This window comes from Psittacula echo (genome assembly GCF_963264785.1).
Source record: "Psittacula echo genome assembly, chromosome: 1".
NCBI lineage: Eukaryota > Metazoa > Chordata > Aves > Psittaciformes > Psittacidae > Psittacula > Psittacula echo.
This window is the reverse complement of record NC_137735.1, coordinates 101808867-101823966: the sequence shown is the minus strand read 5'-3', so window position 1 is coordinate 101823966 and position 15100 is coordinate 101808867. Positions and strand designations below refer to the sequence as shown.

Sequence of the window (15100 nt, the reverse complement as noted above, 5' to 3'; positions counted from 1 at the left end):
TCCTTTGGGACCAGGAGGCTCACTACAAACACAAACAATCACAAATAGAAATTAAATACCAGTGTTCTTACCGAGTCAATCTCCAGGCACAGGTATCTTCTAACAGCTGATTCACACTGAACTGTCTTTGGTCATCCTCATGCTGTAGAACAGAGGCATATAGTGAGATAAACTGAGTATACTGAATGGAAGAATGTATGTTGGACAGATTTGCTTGCTATTTTCAAGTCCACATGTGTTTTAGGAACTCTAAGGGTGTTCAAAATGTTTTAGTCTGAAATTTTAATTGATGAATCTCTAATCTTACACTGTGTTGCAGGAGGCAAAGCCAAATCACCACCATAGTTCCTTCCTGCTACACATCAACTAAGACTATAGCAGGCCTCAGAAAACCCTCTGCAATGGCAATGCACATTAGTCATGAAGCAGAAATCAGTTTGTATCCACCACCTCTCTGCTGCTTCCTTTACTAAAAGAACAGAATGGAAAACATCTGTACCATCCTTTGACACTCTCTGAAGGGACTTCATCTCTGTGACGCTTCACTGAGAGATCAAAGCACTAAAGCATGTTTTGTATGAGGAGAGACTGAGCTGGGACTGCTCAGTCTGGAGAAAGGAAAGCTCAGGGGGAATCTTATCAATGTGTACACATATCTTATGGGAAATAATGAAGACAAGGGAGTCAGAATGTTCTCAGTGCTCACTGACAGGACACAAGGCAGACAGCATAAATTAACACGTGTTAAATTCCAGCTTAACACAAGAAAAAAAAGAAGTATAGTGAAAGCAGTCAAACACAGGAAGAGGTTGCCCTGGAAGGTTGTGGAGTAGGTTTGAAATCTGCCAAGATATTCAAAACTTGACCACGCTCTGTTCTGTGAAGCTTGCTCCAGCTGACTCTGCTTGAGCAGGGGGATTGGATAAATGATCCAATGAGGTCCCTTCCAATCTAAATGATTCTGTGATTTTGCCTTATTTGATGCATTCTGCTGATCAACCTGTTCCCGTTCAGACACAGACTTTTCTCCAGCCCCATGGATTTGTTGCCCTTAATGCCTCCTCCCGCCTCGTGGAGGTAGCTCAGCCCATGCTAGGCACGCACTGCCAGCTTGTAGGCACCACCATGCCCTGGAAATTCTGCCCTTTTCCTGACTCATAGTTGAGCCCATATCCCTATAACTTACAAGGAAAGTTACTGAGGGGCTTGTGACAAGTACAATTCCAAATTCACTGGTCAAGGCTCACAAAGGGAATGACACTTATGAACAGGTATAACCCTGAGAGGATGAGAGAGAAAAGAATTCAGTAAGAATCACAGAATGGTTAGGGTTGGAAAGGACCTTAAGATCATCTAGTTCCAATAAGACAGAAGCACGACAGCATCACAGCACATAGGCATCTAGTACAGCTAGGAGAGTTGCCAGACATTATTCTTCTTAGTATCCCTAGAAATGCAAATGATGGCTGGGTTGGGCACAGCTTAGAAAACCAGGCTACAGCTTGTTTGTTTACATGTGTACTGATCTAAAAATACTTGGTTGCTCAAAGCAGAGGATAGAAATGATATCTGGCCAAGGATACAGAAAAATCAGAAAGGTGACTCCATTTTAGGCTGGACTAAACTAATGAAACTTTCAGATCCTTTGTGAAGGGAAGACAAAATGGTTTAACATTAAGTGCAACATATCCATGAGAAAAAAAAATATTCTGTTTATCTTTTATGATAAAACTTTCATACAATAAGCAAAAAAAAAAGAGAACAGTGTAATCCAATAGTGATGAATTATGATTCCTTATTCTCCCTCCCCCAACAGAATTTGAAAGAAAATTTGTGTTTTCAAAAAAAATCCAAACAAACACACAAAAAGCCACCAAATCCCATTCTTTTATTTCTTGGGTAAAGAAACCTCCTAATATTTTGAATGTTAGTGAATTCAAATATTGAAAGCTTGCTTGCAAAAAGGTGACCACACTAGAAATTTTTTCTAGTTAACTGAAGTACAGTTGTGGCCTAAAGCTAACATTCCTGAGCAACTTGCAACTATAATATGGTTGGATTCAATTTAAATATGTTAATTGACATCTGAATTAATTCACACTAATTCTGCTTTAGATTGCTATGAAGAGATTTAGCAATAGCACCATTTAAAGAGCAGGCTCTTGCTGAGCTAGAAACATTACAGATGTTCTGCAATAATCCCATCTGGAGTGCTACTATCTCTTTTATCACAGTGGCAATAAGTGAAAGATGAATTAGATGAATGAAATGGAAGGGGTAATTTAAGTAAAACATTCTCATGCATTAAGTCTTTGAAGTATGCATCTTACACCTAAGCACTGACCTCCATTGTGTCTGGGCATTGTGTAAGGAACATAAACACCTGTGTTCCTTATCTCAGTGTATTAACATGTGACTGTTATACGTATTATAGAGAAGAAGTCAAAAATAAGTATCTGAGGGTTAGGGAATGTGTTTGAGAGCAGATGATTTCAGATTATGCCTCTGAACCCAACTGTGTTGCTCCTACAAAAATGACTATGAGACATAACCAGTTACAAAACCAGTTTAAGGTTGCCAGTTTCCTGAGTGCAGCACTAATTGTGCCACATATGGCTCTGTCTGCTGATTTTGCTCACAACTCAAGTCTTCTGCCCATACTATACTCTGAGGATTGGAGCACCTGACCTCTGACAGCTGTCATGCTGCTCCAATGCATGCTAGAGGACTTGTATAATATCTCAAGCCTTGAGAATATTTTGCAGTGTTACCATAATGAGAAGTGTGCATTTAATAAAGGAAATAGCACACAGCACTCCATTGTGACTTGCTATAATATCGTGCTTTGAGTTTGCTACTTCTAGACAGAGCCACAGTCAATCACATTCATCTTGACTTTCAGCAGACCATACTCTTTTTTAAACCCCAACTAACATTACAGCTGAGTAGTGTATATATTCTACCCTGCATTTTCATAAAGTCGCTGCATGCTTAGCTGTCACACTGCCACCTCTGGAGACCTTACAAATAGCAGAGCACACCAGAACTAAACGATCACAGGGACAAGGCTTGAGCTACACAGCAAGACTGATAAACTACAAACTTCCTTTTCCATCTCATACACTGACAGCACTAGAAGGACAGGAAGGGATGTATTTGGAAACAGTGTAACACAGGTGGAAGGAGAAAGCCCTGAAGCTTAGAGAGAAATTAGGTATGTGTGACTGACAGGAATCTAGGAGCTTCAGGGGACCTGATGGACTAGGGCAGAAGGTGAGTGTATGTGAATTATTTAGCACCTGAACACATACGGGTGATTACTATATATCTGGGCTGTCAAGATATTCTGTGACACTAGCTAAACTACAGCCTCAGAGGAGATTTCTATAAAATAACATATTCCAAAGTTCAAAATTCAAAAGGATACAATAGATCACAAGTCTAATTTTCCCCAATAGTAAGCGCAGATTAACTCACAAAAATAAAGAGTAGCTGCATATGTGCATGACTGCCTGAGTCAGCCGAAGAATCTTAAAAGTCTTAAAAAAAAGACAGCACACTATCTTTACACCTTTTACATGAATTCTGAGAGAAGGAAATTTATTTTCCATAAACTGGTTCTAAGTCTGTGACTTTCAAATACATTTTATGACCAAAGCCACAAGTTTCAGAGAACAGCAACAACAAAACTGATTGTGAGCTCAGTGCAGACTACCTCAGATCCTTGAATTCAGTGTTGCTGGCACAGGTTTCAGTAGACCAAAAGAACTGGGTCCAAAGTGAAAGGCAATGCCACAGCTTTCAGTGCACCATAGTCTTCGTCCCCTCTGTTAGGTTTTTGTCTGCTCACAGACTTGCCTGTGAGCAGAACTTTTCCTTCCTAAGTGCTCTGTCACAAGCATGTCCTGGAGCGGGAGGAAAACTCTGGATCTATGGCTTATGCCAGCTCAAGAGCTGCTCATGTTCTTTGCTATTATTAGAAACTTGAAGTAACTTCATGGCCTGAAGCTTTCAGAGACATGTCAGTTACCCTAAAGAGGTGATCAATAATTCACTTGAAGATATCTTAAAATGCCACTGTTCCTGGTTAAACCCTGTTGTAGATTATTATAGTTCCACAAATTCTCTGAGACAATAGATGTTTTCTAATGGCCTGAACACTGATAATTTGTCTCCCAACCTTGTCAGTTACTTGTGTTTGTTTGTAATCATTCTACCTGGTAATTGTAACCAGATGCTCTGTCTCTCCTCCTGGCCTCCACAGTGCATTACAGAGTATCAAACCTCATTTAGTCCTGTCAAACTGCAACAGTTAAAGGAGACTTAGCATATATTAATACAACATCAAGCATTTTACAGTAGCACAATTTCAAGGGCTACTTAAAACACAAGAAAAGGCCCCCTTCTGTTTGAGATACTACACACATCCCTCTAAAAAGTCACAAACATTTAAATAATGGAAAGAAGCCCTACCTTCTTATGATGGATCACTGGCTCTTTTAATCTGTGATTATGCTCAGAATGTGAACACTTAAATCATTATGTCTGGTAAAATATGAATACTGGTATATATGAAAACAAAAATGTTTCTGAACTTTCAGGAAATATCACTTGCTGGATGCTTTAGTCCAAAAATCCTTTTCTGAGGGCAAGTGAGACTCTAGTTAGAAACCCATAGAGTACTCTTTGCTGCCTCTCCACTGCGAAGATTCTTTCTTTCCCCAGAGAACCAGTATGTGGGGACAGCTCTGAAAAAATGGGTCTCTCGGAGGCACAGCACTCCCTGGAAATGGCATCCAGACAAAGATTTCTGCTTCTATACTGTTTCACTATGCCTTGCTTCCAAAACATGACCTAGCCACTAAGAATTTAACACTTCTGACCCACTACACCTCCTGGAGTTTACGTTCAAGTGTTGTCCCTCACAGACCACACTGGGTAAATACAGAGTAGGATAGGTGTGTAGTTAAAACAAATATAGCAATTGTTATTCATTATTATTGTAACCTGTGTACACTGGGCCACCATTTGACAAAAGGACTACCTGATTTTTACCACTTTCACTGTCATTCTCAAGATTTCTGTGTGGAGAAAAATATGCAATGAGCAGAATTCCCACTCCAGAAGTTCTGGGCTGCTACATGGTATAAAACTGAGCTTCAATATGTTTCTATACTACAAAGATAACTTTATATTCCATGAATAAGATGAAATTATAAGTTTAGAGGAATCTAGCACCTGAAAAATTCAGATCTTACAAGACTTTTGTTCCAGAGTTCTAAGGCTGATCAATCTGTCTCAAAAACCCAAAACCAAAATAAAGGTCACCCACTGCCTGAAAGGCCTGTGATTCCATGTGAAGCCCCAGGCCATATTTCTTGCTTGCAACTGCTCAGCTAAAGACAATTTCCTCTTTATGACCACTTCATAACAGTATGCCAATTTCCCACAAAAGGAAAGGAAGCAAGTATTCGCCTTAAAAAAAAAAAAAAAAAAAAAATTACATCTTTCAGCTGAATTCGCTGAAGAAATGTGAACATTTCAGCTACTGGCAAAGTTAATAAGCTGTCTGGCTTCAAAAAAATAAATTAGTTGCACATTACTTTGAAGTATCCACTTATACTGGTTATTAAGCATAATAGTAAAATAACAGTAATTTGCAGGTACAGACAGATATTTTTAATTACGCATCCTGATTTCAACAGTGTTATGTAAGGTAAGCAAGAATCATGAAGGCGTTCTCCAGATGGCACTGGTATAGGTTTTGCTTCCTTAGCACACAAAGAAGTTCAAGGCTTCAGAAGAGACTCCTGAATATATATATGATTTGGTTCCAAAACAAACAATTTTGAAGACCCATAGTAATAGCAGATCTATATACAGCAAAAAGGTAATTTGCTCCATATTTTAGTTTTTCTGTTTGAAGGCAGAGTAACTTGCAGAGAATCAGTCGCTGGTTTGGAAGACTGAAAAGAAGATCAGCAGAAAGTTGTCTGAGGCTCCCTCTTTTCAATACATGCATGTAAAAAAACCCTTCACCATATGCTATATGCATAATGCATTTGTACCAAACTTCTATTTTATGTTACTGATTTCTCAGAACAGAAAATGTTGGAAACCTGCAACTGCCCAGCAGAAGGGTCAATAACACATTATTCTATTTAAAAAATAGAGATGCTGACCTAAAAAAGGTAAATAATTTTTCCACCATTACACATTTACAGACATCCATAATTATACCACATAACCAACACTCCAATCTTCTCAAGCCCTGCTTTGACAGCATTAAATGGAAAAAATAAGTTTCCCATCTTCTGTCACAGGATCTCATTACTGATCTAACACCAGGAAACACTATGATGACCATCTAATCTCTGTTTAATGCAGAGAATGGAAATCACATGATGATTCTTGTTTCAATCTTAACAACTTGCAGTTAAATAACAATGAGGTACCAGAGATACTTTCCCAAAAAAACCTTATTCCAGTGGTCACTGGACTCGTTCTTATTGCTGCTGTGTAATGGGGATGGGGTAAGAAAGGACACAAGATGGACACTTGGCTCATCCATTCTGAAGGTATATTGAAACATCAACCTATTTTCTCTGCAGTGAGATCAAGCAGTGGGTAACTCATTGATCTGGATAATTTTTGAAGAAGTAACCTGGTGATGAAAGCTTCCATGTGTCCTAATTTACTTTGTTTGGGATGACGCAATACCAAGAAGAATCGATAGATTATAAAAAATAAATAATTACATGAATAATATTGGCAGTGAAAAATGCCAATAAGGTAAGCCAGGATTATACATATCAGCACTAAATTATTCTACTTTTGTCTATAACCTTGCTAAAATATTATACATATATGTGTCTGTATATATATATATTTGGCCTCATTATAGACCTTTTTTAATGCATTGTATTGAACTTAATGTTTCACATGGTGTCACGTACTATAAAACCCCTGCCCTTTTTTGTTAGAAATCTGTCACCTGACCCTCGTATTGACAGACTCAGGCTGACAGCAGACCTGTGCTGTGTGGTACATTCTGTGAACAGAGTCAACACACCGCCAGTGAACACAGCCCAGAACAAAGCTTCTGTGGTGCTGCAAACTTTGTGTTGAAAGTAATTCAAGGTTGCTCACTGAGAGTAAAACTCACATTTAGTAGCACAGGTCAGCATCATTAAAGCTCTGTAATGCACTGCAAGGCTGCTTAAGCCCAAATAATCCAAATAGGAATCTCCCTGGATTTAAGATGATGACAAAGCAATGTTTTCTTAAGGACTACATGTCCTTACAGACAACATTTCTGCATGTCTATGACAAGCACATGTATCTACAAGTACGCATCACACATGTACCCACAAGCATGCATCACACATGCACAAACACACCAACTGCGATTCTGGCTTTTATCACTCTACTTTGGTTTTCACTGATAATGACAATAATCCAGATCTAATTAGTTTTTCACAGTACTTTGCATGGGTTTACCATAGAAAGGGAAAAAAAAAAAAATACAGACCATCTCAGATAAATTGCATTGAATTCTGAAAAAGCTGATTTTTTTTTTTTTTTCTTTTCTGGAAAGGTAACCTTTGGTCATTTTCAGTTGTGTGTTCTCTATGGTAATTCGCTATATTTAAGTACAAGAGCAAAGCAGAGATGTTCCCCAGTAAGTTTCAACTGGAGTTAAGTGATGATATACGCACTCTCAGGAAAGCAAGTAATCTCTCTTTGATTATTACTGCAGGTTGCTACATAATAGGATAGGTGGGATTTTATTCCTTCAGGGATGGTGAAAGAAAATGGAGGAAAAGAAGTCGACATACCGTTCGAGCCAAACTTTGCTTCAAATTACTAGTATTGTGTAGTCGAAGCTGAATGCAGGTGGTTGCCTTGCGAAGACTTTCATGGCTGCCCAAAGTGTGATTACTGCAGTTTGGGAGGAAACAAACAAACAAACCACAAACAAATGGTTACCTCTGCTTGCCACTTCTTTCTTTTTTCTCCTCTCTCCTTCTAAAAAGCACCAATGGTCTAAATTCTAAATGCAAAGAAGACTGAATAATATAAATCCTATACTTGGCACCTAGTACCATGAAAACTGATGGGGCTTGGCTCTGGGAAATTTTCTGGTGAAACAATTTTAGAATAAGTGCTCATTTACATCTTTGACCATTAAGTTCTGTAACAGAACAACAAAAACACAGAGAAAGAATACCCTAAAAAAACTGCATGTCCTCCCAAACCTAGAGATTATTTCTGCATATTCTCCAAACCCAAATCAGTGCAATTTATTCAGAGTATCTTGCTTATGAATGCATCACTGCAGAATGAGTTGCAGTGCTCGATACTCAAGTTGAAAAAAAATCAAATATTAAGTTTGAAAATCACATATATTAAGGGAGGTGGCCCTTGATTCTCAAAAGAAATTAAAGTTCTTATCCTGTGCAGCTCACAGAGAGGTGGTGAAAGAAGCTGTGAGCCAGTCTTCCTCCTTCTCAAATCACATGCCAGCTAAGACCAAATTCAGAGCTCTACTCACCCAGCTGGAGTGGTTCCTACAAGCTATGCTGCTGGTCAAGTACGCTAGTATGCTGTAGCAACCCATGACGGGGAAATTCCTCGTTCTTATTTAGCTTCTAGTCCACTTATCACTCTTGGCAACTTCTTCCAAGATATAACACAGCCTTAGTTTATATCTCTTAAAATTACTTGGAACAAAAATAATTTTACTGTTTCCCTTCTACTTTGTTTTAATCAGGTGAAATAATGTAAAAATTATTTCAGAGTTAGGGCAAACATATTTTTACATTTTTAAAAATCCTGTGGGATTAATGGGTAGGAAACATTACACTGATTTTTGCAAAGGCAAATTCATCACCAAAACAAGTTAACATGCTTCACTGGTTACAACTCAAGTGAATTTCCAATTAGATTCATGTTGCTTTTTTCAAGCCTCCAGCCACACAAGTGCCAAAAGGGATATTCCATATTTATACAGATCTACAGCACATAAGTTATTTCAGAACTCTCTGGGCCAGGAAAGAAAGACAATTCTTCTCTGGTTTGTCAAGTGCCATAGAAAACTCAGAATTCTAAGTATAAACTACGTTTCTTCTACCTAAAAGGGATTTTGATGAAATACCTTAAAACTGGCTGGATTTGGTTCCAAAAAAACACCTGATGAATAAATCATAGAAAGCTTGACTTATATCTCACATGGCAGCAGAGGTCCCCAGCACAAATGAAAGGTTAAACTTAAATTAATGTGCTGCACATAAGTTCTATTCAGCACAATTGCAGGGAATTCATATATCTTGTAGATGTTTTGCACCTACACTACAATGTAGTTAAGTAAAATACATAGTTTTCATTAGAGGTCACAAAAGGTGAAAGTGTAGATATAGGAATTTTTAAAAACAAACACATTAAAGGTCACAGATCTTTCCATCTAACATAGCAAATACCTAAAGCAAGGTCCTTCTATAGTGCTTCTATATATTTGTAAAATTCCCTGATTTGAAGAGCATAAAGCACAGATGCAAAAGTGAGAGAAGTTAACACCAAGGCAGTGAAGTACCTGTACTGGTGGGAAGCGTATCGCTGTTATGCCTCAACCTTCTCAAATCCCTTTACAAGCACAAGTCCAAGTGACTGGTTCCTGGGACTGTACCAATGCACAGATTGTCTTCTGTTGCTCCTCAGCACATAGCTGTGCTGTGCCTACCCATGGCTTTCCTGAAACTTCTTTCTCTCCTCATTTCACCAAATCACAACTCCTTGTGACTAATGATGAACTTTCCCATAATCCCTGTATCCTTTAGAACTGCCTCACACCTTTTTTTCACTTTTACCCCACCATTATTCCTGATCTTTCCATTCTCCCTTAACTTCAACCTTAGGATAGCTATACCCTCCTCTGTACTCACAATTTTGTACCAGAAACGTACAAACCCCATATTTTCCAAGTATAACTATTCCATGTCATCATGCTTCCAAGTGAAACAAGCTACACCAACAGAAGTTGAATTTTGTGGTTATAAGTACGTTTACACTAGTGGTTTGTGTTTTGTGTCAGGCAGGTACTACACATCATCATATCCTTTATTGACGTATCTGTGCTGCCTGAAACACTGCAGTCAGAAGTACTGGCCATACAGTTGACTCCATGAGTGGATTTTATTTGCACAAAACAGAAAAACTGTGACAGGAATTGTGACACAAGAGACTAGACAAAATTAATTAATGCCTCATAAATGTGGAAACCTACTCCAGATGAAAGGTGAACTACAAGAAACAGGGATACAGCTTTGCCATAGATTGACAGACTACCTTTTAGCCATACCCCAGGCTGTAACACACTATGTGGATCTGCTACTATAGCTGTACTATTAAGATAAAAGTAATATAAGCCCCCTCTGGAGGATAGCAGGATTATTAGTAACTGGTTTACAGTGCTCCAAGCTCTGTAAAGGAAACACAAATAAAAACACTACAACATTATTAACAGTTTGCCCATATTTTTTGCTGGAATTATTATGTGGAGAATACAGCTTTCATGAGAATGCCACGAGAAAAGACAAAGTGAAAGGCAGTGTTTGTCTTTAAGGGCCATGCTAATGAACTAGTTAAAGTAAAGTGACTTGCCTGTGGTCCCACAATACATCAGAAGAAGAGCAATGGAAAATCTGTTAGTCTCTCAAGACTCCCTCACCACTAGATGATTTTGCTTCCCCTCAACAACGTTCTCTGATGTGCTATAAGCTCCAAATCCTAATACAGTTCAGACTTTTTTTTTAAAGGACTCAGCTGAGCAGTGTTTCTGAATGAGAAACTTAATATGCAGTGACAAGAGAAAATGAAGTTTATTTTTTACAAAGAACATATTCATCCAGAAGGTGCTTGCTTCTTACAGTCCCAGTCTGCATGAATAGAACTCTGCCCAGCCTATAATTAATAGCTTAAACTTCACTTTGAGTGAAAACAAATTCTTACTTAGGTCTCAGTTCTCAGAGAATTGAATTAGTAAGGCAAAAACCTGTCATCAGTAAGCATGCGAGCAGAAATAATAAGCATTTACACTCTTCTATTCTATATCCCTGCTTACTGTGCTGGCTAAACTGCAAAGCAGTAAGGTAACTGCACAAATTACAATATGGTAGAGCATGGTTGGAATTAAAACCACATAGCACAAAAGATCCTTTACAATATCTGATGCCTTATTTAAAAAAAAAAAAAAAAAAAAAAAGAAAGAAAAAAAGGATGTGTAGAAGAAAGCTTATAAATATCCTTGGACTTCATTACTTTGCTGGTTCTGCATTACTGGAATCTCTTGTTAACAGACAGATCAATAAAACAATACATAATGAAAAAAAAAAAATAGAGTGTCCTCTAAAATAATGAGAGTATCCTTATAATACACCCATGTACCTTGTTTTATTAGGTGTTTCAGGATGCCCTGAGTTTGTGGCCTGTAGTTCTAAAGGAAAAAAAAAGTCTAAATGGATTGATTCATTGCTGTCACATGAGATGGGTTGGTTTTGTCTTGCTGCTGGCATTGAGAGCTAGGAGTTATTTGACACAAGCTGCTTAAACCCAATTTAATTTATTTGTATATAACATCTTTCATGAAGAGGCATCATTTTTAGGAGCATCTATTCTAAATTTTACAGAACACAGGAAAGTATGAGGGCAAGATTATCAAGGTAGATGCAGAAGGTTTGGATGATTGGATGATAAAGCAAAGAATTGTTAGAAACAGCAGATGGCCCTCCAAGAAATAAAAGACTATCATGAACAGCACAAGCATAAGGCAGTGGAGAGTATACCCACAACTGGGAAACCCAGAGAAGGAGGGTTTAGAGATACACGTGAAAATCAGAAAATTTTATGAATAGTGGTAAAAAATTGATGACACAAATATGGGTTTTACTCCTCTTTTCCTGCAAGGAGTCTCTGTCTTTCAGACAGGGTTCTGCCTCTAGATGCACTTACACTGAAATCTAAAAAACAAACTGCAGCAACTAACTGGGGAACCAAGTAATGTAGCCTTACAATGGAAGAAGGGGAAGGGACAAGGTGGCAATGAATCCTGATAGCTTTTACAGGTACTGCAAGAAAACCCTGAAGGAAAAGGAAGCATAAGAAGGAAAAAGAAACTTGCAGATAGAAGCAAGGCCAGGATTTCTGATCAGTAAACAAAATTAACTTAAAACCAGAAACCAAATGAGATTATAAATCAAAATTTCACAGATGGCTCTATTAGTTAGGACTGATCTGCAGTCTACACGCAGCCTTCTGTTTTGTTAAAATTTGGATATTTGAAAACTGATACTCTTCTTGTGAGTCAGATAGGACATAAGCTCAAGGATATCTCCATAGGAAGGGAATAATGGATGGTTAAATTTTCTGATGCTGAGTGTAATGGTCATTAGTACACAAGTATTTTTTCCCTCATCCAACTCAAAGCTAAACAAATTCCAGAAATCATCAAGTCTTTCAGGTGCTTCTGCAGGAGGCAGGGTGAAATGCTCATTAACATAGTCAACATAATAGTAAATGAAAGCTTTTGACAGATCTTCACAGAGTAGTCTGGTTCACTAAAACACACTAGTGAGAACAATTCATCACATCACCATTTTGGCTTCACTTTAGTTCTTTCTGGATTACAGTAAAGCAGAAGTGACAACATATTTATTCCCTTTGCTGTCTCATAACTAGGGGAACTTCTGAGGGTATTCACTACTGAACAATTTCCAAACACTCTTCTGGGGAAGAACCCGGCACAAGTACATCAAATCATTCTGTTAGAAACATCTTTGGAAAAGCAATTTGCACTAAAAGATAGCCCAAACACAGGAAAAATCACACCCTGAGCCTACTCCAAAGGCTGTGTTAAGCTACCCAAGGGATCACTAGGGTCTGGAGCTTCAAATTTGATACAGGACTCTGATGAGGACACAGAAGAAAGAGAGCTGGAAGCACCGTGCAGCATAGAATTATGAACTGCTAAGGCAGAGTGCAGCTCAGTGCTTTCTGCATGACAGTGCAGGAGCAAATCAAAAAAAGCAAAGAACATTATTGACCTTGTTTCACTGCTAATGAAACATGCAGAGATTCTGCAAGTGCCAGAATTTAAACAGTCCACTATTGATGCGTTCTCCCGAACAGTGAAAATAAAACTGTTTACAACGTACTGTATACTGTACTGAAACACACTGAGCTCACTGTCGATTCAGTGACTCATTATTCCCATTTTCTTCAGTAATTAGTTTGAAATGAGAAGAAAGTCTTGAAAACAACAATTAAAAAAAAAAAAAAAGCCCTGGCCTTTTTATGTAATTAAGAGATCTGTGTATGACCTGATTCTCTGCTCAGTGGTTCTAGTGCTGTAAATGCTTTACACAGTGCTCTGCTGTACCAGCTCCTGCTTTATGGAGATTTGAACAAGTGAAGAGCAGGCTTAGAAATATTGAAGTTCCCATCTTTAGTTGCAAAGCATAATTCATCACAAACATCTGAACATTTGGCCTGTGTAAGAGTACAAGTGTCCAAGCTGGATATAGAACAAAGCTAATTTACAGTGTGACGCTTGCTTCTCACAACTGCATCAGTTTTGTTAATCAAGCTGACTTTCTTTTGGCTAGTTCAGGTAACCTTTACACTATACTGCAAATATGACTGCTTCTAAAGATTTCCCTTTCCATTACAGATGTATATTATTTTATCTAACGCTTTTTACATCTCTAACAGATGAGCTGTGACTCCTGCAGTGCCAGCTTAATGTGTTACCACAGAGAACTGCCAACTTCTCCCCTTCTGCTGAAAGTCACCAGTGCTACAGCACAGCTGACAAGAGCCTGCACTTCAGCTGTTTCAACACAAAATCTGCTCACTTTTGCTGACAGCTGAATTTAAGCTGCCAGGGGGCAAGAAACAACTAGCTGAGTCCAGTAGTGCTTTTACCACAAGGTTTTGCTTGAATTAATGCAAACCAGAGCGTTTACTTCCTTACTTGTAGACTATATACATTCAGAAAGACCTGTTTGTATGTATAATGTGTTTTTAGTCAACTTGTAGTCAGCACCAAAGTGCTGACTTCATTTGCTTTACTACTGTTGCAACTGGATATGAAAAAAAATCACCTGCTGTGCAGCTGTATAATACTGTTTCTCCTCTCTTTGGTGATTTCCTCCTTTCAGGATATGCATACCCCCTCATGCTTATGACACTCCTGTGAGATACTGGAAGTCACAGCATCCTCCTATTATAGATGTGAAAGACCAGAAGGGCAACAGAGTGAAACAAATTATTCAAGGCTGCATGAATCTTCTATAAGGAGCCAGGATCTGAATCCTTGCACTACAGCACACCATCCTCTCAAGTACTGTGTGTTCTGGGAGTTTCAGAATCTATGCATTGTTTGGTACATAAAACCCTAACTCTCCCTATGGTTGTGTTCACATGGCATGTAAGCAGAGTGCATTAAAAGCACAGCTTATATTACACAATACGTACTCAATACCAACTCTTAATAAGATACTTACTTTTGTAAGAATTCATCAGACCCACAAACACTTAGAAGGCATTCCTCCTGGACTGGGTATTGATTAGTGCATTGGAGGATCTCTACAATTAAGGCACGAGTGATACAACCAGCTGTAAATAAAGATAGCAAGAAAAATTAATAACAGCTTGCTAGAGAATTCCAGGATAGATACTTGAGCAAAGAATTTATTTACAATTCCTGACTACTGCTGCAGACTAGCTCCATCAAGAAGAATTAGATCAAGCCACACCTGACTCTTTTTCTTCAAATACTTTACAGCAAGTTACAGAATCTATGTCCATTTTGTCCATTTAGAAGAAATGAGACATTTGCTACCTAATACATTGCTAAGCAGAAAGGAAGAGAAAAATAGCAATTTTTTTTTTTTTTTATTTTTCTGATTAATATCTTGGTACAATTCCCATGTGGGCTGATGCAAAAGTTGACTGTTGCTGTTCATGACACAAGAAGGCTCTAGAATTTTACTTGCTATTGTTTCTACTGTGCCACCTTTTTAGCCATAACCAAGAAATAAATGCT

General features: G+C 38.2%; 1 protein-coding gene across 1 annotated transcript in view; it reads right to left on the bottom strand.

Moving 5' to 3' along the window:
- PIK3C2G (phosphatidylinositol-4-phosphate 3-kinase catalytic subunit type 2 gamma) overlaps nt 1–15100 on the bottom strand; it is a gene marked incomplete at both ends in the record, with an annotated part of 207943 nt that overhangs the window by 178986 nt on the left and 13857 nt on the right. Inside the window, 3 exons of the mRNA XM_080619939.1 lie at nt 72–142; nt 7839–7941; nt 14559–14670. Coding sequence (XP_080476065.1) covers nt 72–142; nt 7839–7941; nt 14559–14670 — 286 coding nt within the window. The remainder of the gene's footprint in view (nt 1–71; nt 143–7838; nt 7942–14558; nt 14671–15100) is intronic.